General features: G+C 53.9%; 1 protein-coding gene across 3 annotated transcripts in view; it reads left to right on the top strand.

The window, feature by feature from the left end:
• The window catches only part of PRKCB (protein kinase C beta), a 295,883-nt gene extending 279,703 nt beyond the window's left edge, over positions 1-16,180 (top strand). The window contains exons 17-18 of one of the 3 annotated variants that reach the window (XR_004961595.1): positions 9,978-10,193; positions 15,454-15,564. Coding sequence is in view for 2 of the 3 variants with exons in the window: in XM_036278528.1 (XP_036134421.1) it covers positions 9,978-10,136 (159 nt within the window). In the remaining variant the exon portion in view is untranslated. Of the gene's footprint in view, positions 1-9,977 lie in introns of all 3 variants that reach the window. The other 2 variants (XM_036278529.1, XM_036278528.1) reach the window with 2 other exon arrangements.
• The last annotated feature ends 563 nt before the right edge of the window (positions 16,181-16,743 follow it).

The raw sequence follows: 16,743 nt of genomic DNA, 5'->3' as shown, positions 1-16,743 counted from the left end.
CATATTGTTTTCCATAGTGGCTGCACCAGTCTGCATTCCCACCAGCAGTGTACTAGAGTCCCCTTTTCTCCACACCCTCGCCAACACTTGTTGTTTGATGATTTGTTGATGGCGGCCATTCTGACAGGTGTGAGGTGATACCTCATTGTTGTTTTAATTTGCATCTCTCTGATGATTAGTGATGTTGAGCATTTCTTCATATGTCTCTTAGCCATTTGTATGTCCTGTTTGGAGAGGTGTCTATTTAATTCCTCTGCCCATTTTTTAATTGGGTTCTTTGTCTTCCTTTTGTTGAGTTGTATGAGCACTCTATATTGGAAATTAACCCCTTATCTGATGTATCATTGGCAATGATGCTCTCCCATACAGTGGATTGCCTTTCCATTTTGGTGGTTTCTTTTGCTGTGCAGAAGCTTTTGAATTTGATGTAGTCCCATGTGTTCATTTTCTCCTTTGTTTCTGAGCAACAACATTTTAAAAGTATTCAGTTATGGCTGGATTCGGAGTCTCAATAATGTCAAAAGGAACCCATTCTCTGTGTCGCTTGGGCTGCCTTCCTGTGGGCTGCCTTATTCTCAGAAGGCTTTCCAGGGCACAGAGCTGCTCCAGGCCTACATCCCAGCAACTTCCGCGAAGAGCGTCCTTGTCCTAAGACCCCCAGCAGCCTGGCTCTCAGTCTCGCCGGAGGATCCTGGGCCGTCTGTGAAGCGCTCACTTTGCCAGGGGTGGACTGTGCTGCTCGCAGGCCTGGGTCACCTGCCAGAGGTCTGGCCCCGGGCCTGTCTGCACCAGATGTGTCGAGAGCGGAGGAGCAAGTGCTCCAAGAAGAGGAAATGCAGGGCTGCTAGGAAAAGAGAGGTGCTTGCCGGGGAGGCCGAGCAGCGAGTGTCCGCCCCGACCGGCTGGCTCTTCCTCCTCCATGCTGCGTGCTGCTCGTGTCCATGTCCCTCGACGTGGGGCCCTCCTCCTCCTACTGGGCCTGCTGCCTGTCCCGCGTGCGCACTGAGACCTGCCAGGGACCGCTGCCTGTCCTGCGTGCGCACTGAGACCTGCCAGGGACCGCTGCCTGCCCTGCGTGCGCACTGAGACCTGCCAGGGACCGCTGCCTGTCCCGCGTGCGCACTGAGACCTGCCAGGGACCGCTGCCTGCCCTGCGTGCGCACTGAGACCTGCCAGGGACCGCTGCCTGTCCCGCGTGCGCACTGAGACCTGCCAGGGACCGCTGCCTGTCCCGCGTGCGCACTGAGACCTGCCAGGGACCGCTGCCTGTCCCGCGTGCGCACTGAGACCTGCCAGTCCTCAGCCCCGCCCCGCAGTTTGGTGCCGCCTGGCCCCTCCCCCAGCGCTCTGCTGACCCGCCCTCCAGATGGCCTCTCACAGACCTGTCTTATCTTTCTTGATCTCACTCTTTTATTTTGTACTTTGATCTTCCTCCCTTAAAAATCACAAACTGAAAAAATAAGATATTCAAACAGCATCAAAGGCCGTGCAGTGAAATGAAGCACCTTCCCCACCGCCGGCCGAGCCGGGTCCCTTGGCTCGCTCTCCCACGCGGTCCACGACCGGGTCCCTTGGCTCTCTCTGCCACGCGGTCCACGGCGACCGGGTCCCTTGGCTCTCTCTGCCACGCGGTCCACGGCGACCGGGTCCCTTGGCTCTCTCTGCCACGCGGTCCACGGCGACCGGGTCCCTTGGCTCTCTCTCCCACGCGGTCCACGGCGACCGGGTCCCTTGGCTCTCTCTGCCACGCGGTCCACGGCGACCGGGTCCCTTGGCTCTCTCTCCCACGCGGTCCACGGCGACCGGGTCCCTTGGCTCTCTCTCCCACGCGGTCCACGGGGAGCTGCGGCCACCGCGCAGGGTGATGTTAGCCTGCCACGTTCCACTCCACGCTGTGCTCTGCTCCTCCCTCCTGGAGGCTGTTTGTATTAGCACGTCGGAATCTTCATTCTTTTACTGTGTGAGTACATAGGATATAAATTCAGACTTTTTTCCTTTTTAAAAAAAAATTGTTGTTGTTCATCCTCACCTCAGGATACTTTTCCATTGATTTTAGATAGAAAGGAGAGAGAGAGAGAGACATGGACATGGACATGAGAGAGACACGTCGATTGGCTGCCTCCTGCACAACCCCAGTCAGGGCTGCGGATTGAACCTGCAACCCAGGTACTTGCCCTTGACCAGGAATCAAACCTACAACCCTTTGGTCCGCAGGTGCTTCCTCTAACTGCTAAGCAAACCAGCCAGGGCAAAAACATTTTTCAATTCTCACCTGGGCTGAGTTTATGGATTTGAGAGAGAACAGCCATCGCTGCCCCCCTGAGTGCTTGGAGGTCGAACCCACAACCTGGGTGTGTGCTCCGACCAGGGATAGAACCCACCGCCTCCTGGTGCATGGGACGTGCTCCAACCACTGAGCCACACCGGCCGGGGCTGTTGTGTTTTCAGTGCCTGTAACTTGCAGTAATATCCTAGGGTAGGCTAGGGTGTGGCGGGCCCTGCAGGGCCCTCTGTCGTCAGAGCACGGGCACACCCATCACACTGGCTCTGGACAGGACTGGCCCAGCCAGCGCTCCGCAGTGGCCACCCGCCTCCTTGTCACACACCTTGTGTTCACAGCATTGAGTCATCCTCACCGCACACGACAAAGGAGGTCTGTTTGCCGTGCAGTGGGTGAGGCTTAGGGAACGCAGCGAGCCTAACGGCAGGTTGTATAGCTGGGGATTGATGGCGCCACGGCTGGTACCCGGGTCAACTGAACTTCAGGTCCATGCAGATGATTGGATCGCATTTACAAGGCAGGAGATGTGGTCTTTGGAATCAAACAGCTGAGACTCTGAATCTTGGTTCTTTTCCTTTACCTGTCTGACCCTGACCAAATTGTTAACTTTTCACATTATCTGTGTGGTGGAGGTGATTTTTGCTTTGCCTATCTCACAGGCCTGTGGGGATCAAAACTGTAAAACGTAGGTAAATACAAGGGTGAGCACTATTTGTGAGCTAGTTTATTCGAAGCAACGTGGGTTTCAGATGAATGGTGAGGAAGAGATAAAAATACGATTCTTTGTTGATGCGAAAAATGGTTAGAATGTTTTGTCTGGGTGTTTAAAATCAGGGTGAACAATCAAGTGTTCAAAGAGGGAAAACACCATCATCTGCTCACCTGCCCATCGGACACAGATCACACGTCCCATCGTGAAGGGTTGGCTGTTGGCGTCACACGGGGCTGTTTTTTCTTGATGCTTTGAGCAGTTTGATTGTTTTGGCAATAAATGTGGAAGACTGATTGAGGGTCTGGGCCAGTTGTCAGATCTGGGTAAGATCTTAGATATGTCCCTCTCCAAAGCCGTTGCTCCTCCACAGCAGAGTCTTCCGAGGGCTGCTGGGTGATGAAGTGGGATGATGCTTGGAAGGTAGTTACACAGTATCTGGCTAACAACCAGCACTGATTGTCATCCATTCAACAACACTGAGCGCCTGCTGTGTGCCGAAGCCTGTCCCAGGGCCGGGTGGGCAGACGGGCTCCAGCTCTGCGGAGCCTATAGCTAGAGGGACTGTAGACAACAAACTGTAAGCAAAGAGAGAGCCTGTGCTTGAAGATTGGCATGTTTGCATATTTTATTTCGTGTGAAAGAAATGGACAGGATGTTTGGATGGAGAGTAACAGGAGGGGAGAAGGGGGTCTATCCCACTGGAGGTGGCTGGGACAGCCTCTCTGAGGAGGTGGCATTCAAGCTGAGAGCTGGAGGAAATCAAACACTGCGTGTTGTTTTTAAGCGAAAAGTTACAAAAGTAATCAAAACCTGCTATCAAGCACAAAGGACCCCCTCCTTACAAGAGATCAAGTACCCCGATTGTAAGGGACCTGTATCACCCGCAGACTAGGGGCCTTCATCTTTCCTTTGCCAAGACCGGGCCATGCTGGACACGGACTCCGCTGGGCAGAAAGCCCTGGGTCCAGGGCCGGCTTCGGGAAGGGTCAGAGGTGAGCGTGGCTCTGCGCTCCGCCGGCCCCTCCTCACTGGCCGATTTCCCCTTCGCCTTCCTGCTGGGAGGCATTCAGAGGCCCTGGGTACCTTGGATGTGCACATCAGAGAAAGAGAGACTTGTCTTCTTACCCAGGCTCTGTGGCAGGTCACCTTTTCATGTGACCTTCCAGCTTCAGTTCCTGTTGATGGAGGCCGGGCAGGAAGCTCCCTGCGCTGTCGGCCTCCTGCTGTCAAACCGGGCTGAGCAGCGAACAGCGTGGGGCCGGCCGTTGTCCTCTTCCTCTGCCTGGGCCTGTGCTTGCCCCCTGTCCCCTCCGTTTCTCCCCTGGCCCTCCTCTTCCTTCCTTCAAAGAAGCCGTGCCCTTGCCTTTGGTCCCACTCGGCTCAGATGTCACCGCCTCCAGAGCGGCGCCCTGGCCCTCAGGTTCCTTGCCTCTGTGCCCAGTGACAGCACTTGCCACGGTACCAGCAGCGGCACTCTGCTGGCCAGTGAGCTCCATGACAAGGACAGGGACCCCGTACGCATCATTGCACCTCTGGCTCTCAGCACACTGCGGGGCAGAAGATGCCCAGGACTCAGCGTTAGCCTTCACCTTCATCCCCTCGGCTCCCAGCACACACTGGGGCAGCCACCTGGGAGAGCGTAGGGTGTTAGCTGAGATGGAGCCCATTAAACAGCATCGGCGGACCGTCACAATTTGGCTAAATATTCCATTCCCTTGGTTTCTATTTTCCCTTTCTTCCACGGCAACAGCTCCTTCATTTAAAATAGCTCTTTTCTTATTACACTCCCCCAATTGTTATTTAAATTTTAAAAACACAATCAAGCGTAAAAGATAAAGGATAAAATGAAACACTCCAGAAGTCTCCCAGTCTCCATGAGCACGACTGTGACACTCATCCAGACAGAAGCCACACATGTATGCACATGGCTTATAGAATGCGGACAGATTGTAAACACTGTTAGCAATTGTACATTTAATATTCTCCTGCATCTTTCACTGTTGAAAAGTGTTCTGCCTGGTAATACATCAAAGAGACATATCATTATTTATTTAACTCTTTTCTCTGTCAGTTGAGAGTTGGTGTCTAAATTTTCCCCTTCTAACAATTCTTTGGTGAACATCCTGTTTCTTGATGGGATAAACCCAGAAGTATAGAGAAGGGTCCCGGAAAAGCCTCCAGAGGAAGCGCCCTCTGTTGGAGGCCAAGAGGATATGGGGGAGGGGCGGGGGAGGGGTGGAGGAGGGGGGGGCAGGGCTCCTGGCAGAGGAGCCGCCTGTGCAGAGGCTCCGAGGGGTGCGGGAGTGCTCCTGGGACTGGGAGTTCACCGCAGCCGAAGGAGGAATTGAGGGGCTACTTGCTGGGGGACCAAGGCCAAGTCCTGAGGACCCTGTCAGCGGCGCTAAGGAGTGTGGGCTGTGGCGGTGGGAGCCACGGAGCGGTGGGAGCCACGGAGCGGTGGCGTGTCTAGGCTGAAGCTTTGTGAGCTCCCGGGGCTGCGTGTGTGCACCAACCTCGCATTTCACAACCAGACTCAGGGCTGTTATTAACACAATGAAACAGAAATTAGAAAGAAGAAAATAGCTCGCATGTAACAGCTCACAGACAAATGTTTCGAACTGTCTAGGTTCTTAAACTCAGGGGACAGTTGAACAAGGCACAACCCTCACTTCCCTGTCTAGATGGCTGGAGATGCCATCTGATTTAAAGAAGCTGGGTGCTTTAGCCCCTTCCCCGTAGCAGGAGCCCAGTGGTGTGTCCGGATGACAAGCAGGCTGGGTTCTCTGTGAGTAGCTCAGTGAGGGTGGAGTACCCCCCAGGACAGCAGGGAGGCGGGTGTGGTCCACACTGTGTGTGCCTTAGACCCCAGCCACCCCGCTGCCCACGCCAGGGCGCAGCAGGCAGGAGCTGATGGGCGGGGCCCCGAGGGCTGACATCTCCGTCTGGGGAGCGCTCCTGGAGCTAATAGGCAGTGGCAGCTCCATTTGAAAACCACGGCAACGCTTAGCGAGGCTGTGACCTGCCAGCCCGTACACTGCCTGCGGACACCAGGCTCCCCTGCCCGGTGCCCCTGCACCTCATCCCTGCTGCCTCACTGAGGCCGTGGGGGTGCAGAGGAGGATGCCGAGCTGCCAGAGGCTGTTTCTGTTTCCCATCACAGCCTCTGGGGAGGCCCCCGCAAAGCAGCAGCCTTCTGCTACGAAGGGAAATGGATGGTTTTTAAAGAAAAATGGCCCCTGAAGACTCTGTGTCTCGGTTAACATGCTTCCTAGGCTGGCTGGTTTGGGTCCCCACACCCAGGCCAAAGAGAAATACTCTTCTATAAGAAATACTCCTTATAACTGCCAGAGAGCCCTCACCCCGCATCCCTGCCCTGGGCATCTCTGTCCCCTCCGCCCTCCCCTTCCCCCACTCTCCACCTTCTCTCCTGGGGGGATGGCAGCGTCTTCGCCTGCCTAGCACCCCCGCTACCCGTCTTGTTCCCACTCTCTGCAGTCCCCACGCGGCAGCCGAGGGACCCCCACTCTGTCTGTCCACATCTCCACTGGACTCTCAAGCATCACCATAGCCCTGGCCAGTTTGCTCAGTGGTTAGAGCGTTGGCTCATGGACCAATGAGTCACGGGTTCGATTCCGGCCAAGGGCATGTACCTTGGTTGTGATTCGTCCCCAGCCCTGGTTGGGAACGTGTGGGAGGCAGCCACTTGATGTGTCCCTTTCACGTCAATGTTTTTCTCTCTCTTTCTCTCTTCCTCTCTCTCCCTCCTACTCTATCTGAACAAAAATGGAAAAAAAGTCATCGGGTGAAGATGAAAAAAAAAAGAAGTCACCATAAATGAAACTGATGCTCGATTTCCCCCACAAATATGCTCTACCCCCTTGTGCACCCCACTCACCAAGTAGTTCAGGCCAAAAGTCTTGGGGCCACTGACTAGTCCTCTCCTCCTCTCATGCCCACACCTGACCCATCAGCAACCCTCATGAACTCCAAGTGCAAACTGCACCCCCAAACCAAGTGCATCTTCCCACACCCCTCTCCTTTCCTCCCGCCGCCCTCCGCTCCTTCCGGCCTTGTGACCACAGCCTCCTGGCTGCCCTCACGCTGCCCCGCTCTGGCCTCGGCCTGTCCACGCACAGCTCCCTCCGTCCTGCGGAACACGAGTCAGCACGTGCCGCGCGGTGCTCAGAAAGCCCTCTGTCCTCGCGTGGCCAGCAAGGTCTGTGACCTGGCTCCCGCTCTGACCCCTCTCTCCCTGGGCCACCGTTTTGGACTCATTGCTCTGTGGTGACTACACATGTGAACGGCTGTCTCAGGGCCTTTGCACTTGCAGTTCTCTCTGCTTGGAATGCTTTTCCTCTAGACGTTCGGATGGCCCTCCCTCGCTGTGCTGAGCACCCGTGCACAGGCCCTGTCCTCAGAGCCGACCGCCTCGTCCAAAGTGCTATCTTCACTCTGTCTCTGGCTCTATTTTTCTCACTAGCACTTACTTCTGCCCAGCATTAAAACCTGTATTTACATTTACAGTTATATTTTTATTTATTTGTTTGTTGCCTTTTTCTCCTAATAGAATGTGAGATCCATAAGACATGGATTTTGTATAATTTATGATCAGCATCCAGTAGATACTCAATAAACATTTCTTGACTGAGAAACTGAATAAAGGGTCTGGACAGCGGTCCTGAGCACACTGCATTGACCCCGAGGGTCCGTCTTCTGTGGACGTTTTCCCCACCGGCCAGAGACCGTGTTAGACCCCGAGTCTTGATTGTATGGCTTCTCATTTTCTGAGGACTGAGGCCAAGATAGGGAAAAGCTGAAACAGTTTAGCTTGGAATAACAAATATATTTCTCTAAGTCTGACACAGGCCTTTTAAAAAGGCAAGACTGTTCCTCAGTATCTACGACGTAACCGTCCTGAGTACCCCCTGTGGGACGCACGTGCTGCCGAGGGAGCCGCGTAGGAACCAGGAGGGAGAAGCCGAAGCTGTGGGGCTTCCTGTGGCAGGAGCTGAGCGCCTGCTGGGGACCAGCGCCTGGCCACACCGTTAGCTCCCCGTGTCCTCCTCACACCCCTGTCGAGGAGCGAGACTTGTCCTGGGTCACAAGAGACACTTCCAAGAGCGAGCCTGGTGGCGCCAGTGCTGGGATTTGAACCCCTGTCTGCACGGGCTTCCTGCTCCCCACCTGGACGGAGCTGGCGGCGTCTGAGAGCCAGGTCCCCCGCGTGGCCGTGCCGCTCCCGTGGTGGAGGCCTGGAAGGAGGCGCTGGCACTCCTGACCTTCTCCACTTACCGCCTTTCCCAGCAAGTGGGCATCTTCTCCGCCTCCCAGTTGCCAAACGCGGCCGTTTTCAGGACTCCCCTGCCCGGCCCGCGGCGCAGCTAGTCTGATGTTCTCTCCCTGGTTCTGCTCTTACTGCTCTCGGTTTTAGGGGCTGTTCCCTCTGGACCCGCGGGAACCAGATTCTCCCTCCTGGGCGGTTGTGTGAACGAGGGGTAACACAAGCCAAGCACCTCGCCGGGGTGGGTTGTCGGTCACCTGGACGCTGCTCAGTGGTTTTTATTCCTAGTATTATTATCTCTTTGGCACCCTCCATATTGTCTTTAAAATTTTTTTAATTTTTCAATTTCAAACTTCAAAATTTCTCCTGAGGCCCAGAATCTGTACTTCTAACTCTTTCAGGTCATCTCTTAGAATGCCACTGGTCTCTCAAAGTCATCACACCCAGAATGGAAATAGTCCTCTTTCTGAATTCTCCCAGTTTCTTGATCTCATTCAGACCAGAGACCTCATCATTCCCATCCGCGACTCCCCTCCCAGCCCCGCCCCGCCTCTGACATCAGGCAGACCTGGCCCACACTGCTCTCTGCTCATTAGCCATGTGACCGCGAGCAGATGACACAACCTCTCTGGCCTCAGTTTCCTCACCTGTCCCCTAGGATGACAATAAAACTCACTTCCTAGGGTCATTGGGAAGATTCAGTACGATAACGCATGTGAAGAGAATGCTAGGGTCCTTGGCATATAGCAAATGCATAATAAACATAGATGGTAGCTGTCATAATTATGGCGACTGTGTTATTAGGTTGTGGTCACCTGCAGACCCTGTGTTTGAAACACTTGGAATGCAAATGGGCTTTGCTGCTGAAGAAAAAGAATGTCAGTGACTTGTCCCTTCTCAGTAGGTGGGAACCAGCATGTGTGTGCGTGTGCATTCGTGTACACACATGCACACACACGTGTTGTAACTCTGCCTCGGACCAGGGCCTTTTCATAAGAAGGACCACAGGGTGGGTGAGAAATGGCAGCGGTTTTCTCTCTGGAGCCTGATGGGCTCACCAGGCTCCGGTTTGTGTTTCATCTAATACCCTTCCTTCCCATCTGGGGAGAGAATGGATGCTAACCTCCTGACCCCTTATAGTAAAAACCAGTAACTTACCCAGCTAACCAAGGCCCTGTGGGTGCCCAGGCATTGCAGGCACCAAACCCAGGTCTGGGGATCTTTCTCTGTTGACTGGAGCCAGTGGACAGCACTTTGGGGGACCTGCTGCTAAAACAGATCTCCCAGGTGACGTATACGTGGGTCATCACTTTGCATCTTTTGCCACATGTAACATCTCTGGGGCCTTAATTCCATCTCCTTCGACAGCCGAGCCTGGCTGACTGGGGGGTGGAGGGAGGGCACATGATACATGCCACCAGCCCCACCATCTCATGCTTCTGCCACACAGCTCCTGACTGCCCAGAGGCCCGGGCAGCTCGCGAGCTACAGAAACCGAAGGCCGGGAGCCCGAGGGCATGTGCCAAAGGTCATGAGGGCTTTACATTTTACGTTGCTCTCATTTCTGGTCATTGAAACCACCTCTCTGAGGCAGTGAAAGGGAAGGGATGGAGAGACCACCCCAGTTTTGTTTTGTTTTGTTTTGTTTTTTTCTGTTTTGCTTTGTCCCACCCACCACGAGTTCTTTTCTTCCCCTCTCATAGTGTGGGCGAAACGCTGAAAACTTCGACCGGTTTTTCACCCGCCATCCACCAGTCCTAACACCTCCCGACCAGGAAGTCATCAGGAATATTGACCAGTCAGAATTCGAAGGATTTTCCTTTGTTAACTCTGAATTTTTAAAACCTGAAGTCAAGAGCTAAGTAGCTGTGTAGATCTCCGTCCTTCGTTTCTGTCATTCGAGCTCAACGGCTATTTTGGTGACATTTTATTTTTTTCATTGCAAAGTTCCATCCATGTTTATTTGCTGATGAGACTAGAGTGACCATGTCTCGGACCCCACCTGTCCACATGGTTCGGAGCGTCTCTGGGCGATGGGCCAGGCCGCTGTCACGTGGAAAGTGCGCTGCACAGCGAGCACGCTGCCCGAGGCCGCTCACGGCGCATTCCCGGCGGGGGGGGGGCGCGATTCAGTGAGGACAGAAAATGCCTGCTTTCTTTTCCTTTTATCTGGCCATTTTCATACATTCTCCAGCTCTACCGGCCCGGCCTCGACTCTCCCCACCCGCGAGTGGGTGGTCGGCGGCCAGCAGCCTTCTGCCGCGTCCCCGGAGCTTGGCTGCGGGACCAGTGTATGGCTGCTTTGACTCGGAGGGAATTCCTCCTGCTGCCTGGCTGGAGGCACCGTGAGCTTTGAAAAGCACGTGCTAAAAATAAAACTTTATCTGTTCTTTTTTAAATTCAAAGTCAAGATGATCTGAACCCTTTTAAAATTCCCAAACTGTGCTTTTACACAGTTTCTATCTGAAAGCACCTCAAGGGGTCAAAAGGCAACCAGCTTGGGTGTGTCCTCAGTGCGCTAATTTCCGGCCCTGCTCCGCATCCCCAGGCTGCTGGGAGGGGCGTTTGCCACCACTTCCTGGACAGACATGGTCACTCTAGCAAGGTCCCAAAGGACCATGATTTCACATTACATTTCAAACTTTATTTGCTTTGGGGTTTTATTTCTGTTGTTCAAATGCAAAAACAAAATTAATTGGTTACACCTGCTTTGAAATATGTGTCCAAATGTTACTAACTAACCACAATGACCAACTGCTTGACCGAGAGGACCGTCCGAAGCCTGGCAGACGGGCCTGAGCGCCCGGGTCCAGGCTGCCCGCTGGCTCTGGGAAGCTAACGAAATGCTCAGAGAAGGGCACCATCTCTCAGACAGACAGTTGTATTCTTCTCTGTGATGTTGTTTTGCAAGATGTTTGTGCAAATGTTCGTTTGTATCTGGATATGTGTTATGTGCCATTTTTCTTCTAGCATCGAGACACAATAGCAGAAACAGGAGAAGAAATGCTACATCCGTGAAAACGGGGACCCCGTCCACAAAGTGGGGCTGCCCGGGGCTTTGGGACAGACGGAACTAAACTCGGCTTACCTGAGCCCCAGTGTCCAGCCAGTCAGAGAGGCCGGGGCTGTGGGCCGTTCGAGGACCCCTGGTGGCCCGGAATGGGGTGGGGCGAGCTGACCAGGGGCCTCCAATGGTGTCCGAGCCCCCAACCCACATTGGGGGCCAGCTAGAAGCGTGGGCAGGCTCTTGACTTTCTCATCAGAATCACTACTACTCCCAGCTTGGACTTAATATTCTCTGTAGCAAGAAGCTTTATGAACCCCCAGAAGCGCAAGGAAAGCCCTTGGGTGGGAGAGACCCCGTTTCTGTCTACACAGAGGAGCACAGCAGTGGTCCCATCCTTGTCTCCTGCCTCCCGCTCCTCTCAGCCGAACAAAACCAGCAGGGGACTTGAACACCTGGGCAAATGTCCTTGAACTCAGACTTCTCATCTTTAAGAAAACCATGATGTGGATTTCCTGCCACTCACCCTTCCGCCCTCGCGGTTCTCGCTGCTGGCTTTGGGGCCGTCCTGCTGCTGCCCCTGTGGTAGAGGCCTAGACCCCGGGGAGAGGAGCCCCGGTGAACAGTAGTGTGGGAGGTTAGCGAAGGAGGGAGACGGACAGAACCGCACAGCTGCTGGGGAGCTGGCGTCAGCAGAGAGGCAGTGACCTGCCCGAGATCAGCCAGCTAGCGGGGTGCAGGGCCGGGTCGCTAACACTCGGACCCTTTCTGCTCTAACGGGCCTCTGCTCCATGGCAGGTTAGTTGAGGTCCTTTGTGTGGCTCTTGGGTCACCAGGCCTGTCCTTGGACATGCTCTCAGGAAGGAAAAAGTCGTGGAGAAACACTGGGTGGCCAACAATGACGGAGACAGCTTTAGAGACCAATGTAGCTAGGTAGCTAGGTAGGTAGGTAGATAGACAGATAGATGATAGATAGGAAGAATATACTGTATATATACACAGTACTCTACATTTTCCAAATCGCTGCCATTATTTTCCAAAAGTTTGATAGTTTGCAAAAATATGAACTCAAGCCAACATCTCTGTTCCCCTCTCCCCTCACTGAGGTGGGGCGGAGTCTCTGTGGAAGTCAGGGCTCTTCAGAAGTCCCGCAGTTTCCTTTTCTATCAGCATTTCATGTGCAGAGGAGACCAAGACACCGAGCGTCAAGGTGTCGAACCTCGGGGGAATTACTTGGGAAGAAGGTGTTGGTCTATTTCCCTCATGCACAGGCTCCGCCCTCCATTCATCACCCAGCCGTCAGTTGTCCGCTCGGCTGGGTGCCGGGAGCACAGTGGAGAAGCAGGACCCTGTGATCCGGGCAGTCTTTGCACAGTAGAAAGCCTGATGTGATCTGAAGGTAACTGGTCTGGGAGTCAGGGAAGGCTTCTTGTAAGAAAGAAGAAGTCCTCTCTCTCGTCTTCAGGGTGTGACTTTCTCTGGAGGCCGCAGTGTGAGCTGAAGGAGACGCAGCGTCCTCCTGACCCCGATTCTGGGGCAGTCCTACAGTGCTCTGGGCGAGACGAGAGGCCGGACAGCAGCTGGGTGGGTTTCCTTCTAGAAGGCCAGCGGCACTGTCTCTGTGCTTAAACAGAACACGGTCACCAGGACTTGAGCAGAGACAGATGCCGAATGGAGAGGGGCCTGGATTTACTGCGGGGTTCTCAGTTCAGCCTCCCCTCCTGGGGGGTTGCCCGCAGGGAGACAGTGCCCCTGGCTCCACACGGCCTGCGCCTCTAGACCAGACAGCCTGAAGTTTCCAAAAGAACTAAAATTAGGGGATAAAAAGCTAAGTAAGAAAATCTAAAGCAACCTAAACGTGTTAGCCATGGCCAAGTGTCTACCAGGATCCAAGATCCTCCTCATTTCGTAGACTTCTTACGAACCTGCTCCTCTGCTAGAAAGGGTAGGATCATGACCACAATGACCTTCTTGGAAAATCATTAGCAGGCCAGTGGGATGAGTGACCCGCCTGGAGGCGTGAGACTTCTCTCATGTGGCTTCAGATACTGCCAACTCAGAAAGGACATGTCCCTACAGAGAGGCCCGTTCTCTCCCAGTGTCCAGGGTAAAATTCAGGGCTATTGTCTTTGGGGATTTGCCCGTAGGACGAAATCCGTAATGGAAGTCCTGTTTGGGCCCGTGGCTGTCTGAAGCGTGAGTCACCACCAGCACGCCAAATGGGCGGGAAAGGAGCCTCCGGAAGCCCAGAGGCAGGGCGGGGCACACGCGTCAGTTGCCAGGGGACACCTGCACGGAGGCGGCTGCCTGCCTTCTCGCCCGAGACGTCCCAGGACCCAGCCACATCCATGGCCCTCTCAGACCTCCTAGGGGCCCAACAGTGCAGTCCGCACTGAGACGGATAGGGGCCCATGTGAGACCACAGGGTCAGTGGCAACAGATTCCATTGTTTTGCTTCAGACTGAAGTCCCTGGCTCAGGAGCTACTATGAGCAGGGAAAAGTGGAGAGAGTCATCCTTAGCCAAGACTTCATTCCCTGTTGCATTCACTCTACAAACAGCGTGGACAGCCCGCTGTGCGCTGAGCACGTTCTTGGCCCTGGAGATAGTCGTGGAGAAATGAGCAAGGACCCTGCCCTCCCAGAGGGAGGACTGAACAAGTCAGTTTCCAGCAGCAGCAGGTGAATGTAGGTCGTGAGAAGGACGCTGAGTGACTTGTGGGGTCCGGAGAGGTGTGCACTGACGAACTGAAAGGGAGAGGTGGCCTTCGAGCGTCTCTGTGAGCACAAGGGGTAGCCCAGGGAGTGCCCGGGGACAGCACAGGACGGGCGGCCCAGGACAAGAGGAAGCAGAGTGGGTGGGCGTGGCGGAGATGGCCCCTCCGGAAAACAGCTCCTGGCTTCCTCCGGCTGCTCCCTCTGGCCGCGCTGATTTCCCGCCGCTCCCACACCCCACAGACACGCAAGAGCAGGTCGGGGGCTCCATCCGGGCCTTTCCCCGTCTTGGGAGCGGCCAAAGGAAGGAGTTTTTCTGAGGGCTTTTTGCAAAGGGGAGTGAACCCAGTAATGCGAAGTCCTATCAGTCAGTGCCCATTGGAGGCTAAACCTAAAACCGGATGGTGACTGGCCACCTTGAGCAAGTCAGTCAGTCTCCTCATTGACCAACCCCTCTTTAAAGTCCAGCTTCAGTCAGGCAGCCTGGCTGGTACCAGTGAAACCCAGGTGTCCTCCTTGGCTGCCCAGTCATAAACCAGCCGTCCTTGTTCCCTAGCCGAGGGGCTGAGGGGACATCATTAGGGGCAATGTGGTCAGGTGAGAATCACTACCCACTGTGTCCAACCACGGGGCGGGGGCTGAGGACTGCAGCTGTCCCTGCCCCCAGGGATAGTGAGGATAGGAAGAGAGGACAGGCCGGCGAGGACTGAGAGCATCACACAGACAGGAGAGGTTTCTCTGAGCCCACACGCGTTCTCTGGTAAAGCTGCCCCCAGCCAGGATCATGCTGCTCCCCATCCCCGGGAGATGCCAGATTACTAGGAGAATAGAGTTGTTTGTGTCTGTGTTAAGGCTGCCCCTACAGACCTCACCGTAAGCTTTGGGTTTTGTTTCTTGTAGTTATTAGATACATGATGTAATCACCCTGGGAGGGGCCCCTGGCTGCTGAAGCCCGAGGCCAGCCTGCGGGTGGGTTTCTGAGCCCGGGTGGACAGGGTCACGAGCAGCCATCTCGTTCCCCCACATGCCGCTCTGCTTCGGGGGCTGGGGGGCTGTCCGGCTGTCCTCCTGACGGAAAGGGCCGTCCTGCACACGGGGTTGCTTTTGGGTGGTTTTCTCTGGGACGCTCCACCCAGTGCCTAACTCTGACATCACACAGTGAGAAGTAGTTCCCAACGCCATTCGCCTCCAAGCCGAAGAACACAACACCCACCCACGTGATGACAATCCTTAGAGAAATTCAGTGTCTCATTTCCTTTCTTAGAAAAGGCCCACCACGTTTTCTCTCCTGAAGCCAACCCATGGCACGACATGAAAGCTAGGGGTCGCACGTGCCCTGTGCAGCTGCTATCAGCGCGGCTCTGTCCCCCGGCCCCTGAGCGTCATCAGCTCCCCGGCGCCCGGCGTGTCCGGTCGTGTTCCCTTCTATGCTGTGTTAATGTGTCTGCTTTCCGTTTGGCAGAGAGACAAGCGAGACACCTCCAACTTCGACAAAGAGTTCACCAGACAGCCTGTGGAACTCACGCCTACTGACAAACTCTTCATCATGAACTTGGACCAAAATGAATTTGCTGGCTTCTCCTATACTAACCCAGAGTTTGTCATTAACGTGTAGGTGAATGCACGCTCCATGCCGAGCCTGGACTTCAGGCCCAGTGTACGTATCGATTCTAGTCTTCCAGGACCCACGGAGCGCCTGCCGCGTTCCGTGCGGCGAGCTTGTCCTAGGGGGCTCCCCTTTGTACGTGCAGCTTGCTAGTTTGTTTTCTACATTTGAAAAGTGTTTAGTTTAGAGTAAGCGCTTTGTCCAAGTATAGAGGAACAATTTTCCAAACTTCCAAAAACTCATCAAATGAACAGACAATGTCAAAACTACTGTGTCTGATACCAAAATGCTTCAGTATTTGTAATTTTTAAAGTCAGAAGCTGATGTTCCTGGTAAAAGTTTTTACAGTTATTCTACAATATCTCCTTTGAATGCTAAGCATGACTGGTGTTTTTAAAAATTGTGAGTAAGCTTTGCAGTTACTGTGAACTATTGTCTCTTGGAGGAAATTTTTTTGTTTAAGAATTGATATGATTAAACTGAGTTAATATATGCAAACTCTCTGTTAACATGTCTGCTTTGAAATAGACTCCAGCCCAGAGGTTACAACTGGAGATGCGCCCGCAAGATAGGCCTTGTTTCACGTGCACAACATTTTATTTAGTTGATATCATTGTCAACCTTTAAAAAAAAAATGGGATAAGTTATTTAAATTTCTGGACTTTCAGATTCACTTGAAAAGAATCAGAAGACTGGCCGCACCGGGCCTTGGTTCCCTTGTGGAAATAATTTGACAGAACTGAACCATTGCTGTCTCCTTTCAGAGCAGTGTGTGCTCTCATTTTACCGCAGTCTCCACCAGGCCCTATTGCTGCACTTTTTATCCACCTGCCTAGTTGCTGTAGGCATCTGAGGTTGAGACATTTGCAAGTCACGAGCTTAGTGACCTTAATATTTTCCCGCCCATAAGCAGAGTATCTGCTCAGTCACTCGGTCGGTGTGGTTTGTGTGCATTAAGTCCTCAGGCATGAAGTAGACAACAGAAATTTCATTCCAGCCATGACAGAGTCAGCAAGGAGGCTGCTGTCAGCGTAGAGACTGACCCATGAGGATGCCATTATTTGTAGAACAACTTATCTTTTACTATTTTCTCCTAATTCAGCATCTGCAAAAAGGGGGGGGGGGGCATATGTCCCGTTCTCCTTG

Source organism: Molossus molossus, unplaced genomic scaffold (assembly GCF_014108415.1).
Source record: "Molossus molossus isolate mMolMol1 unplaced genomic scaffold, mMolMol1.p scaffold_m16_p_3, whole genome shotgun sequence".
Lineage (NCBI taxonomy): Eukaryota > Metazoa > Chordata > Mammalia > Chiroptera > Molossidae > Molossus > Molossus molossus.
Note: the sequence above shows the minus strand (reverse complement) of the source record. Positions and strands in the feature narration are given on the sequence as shown.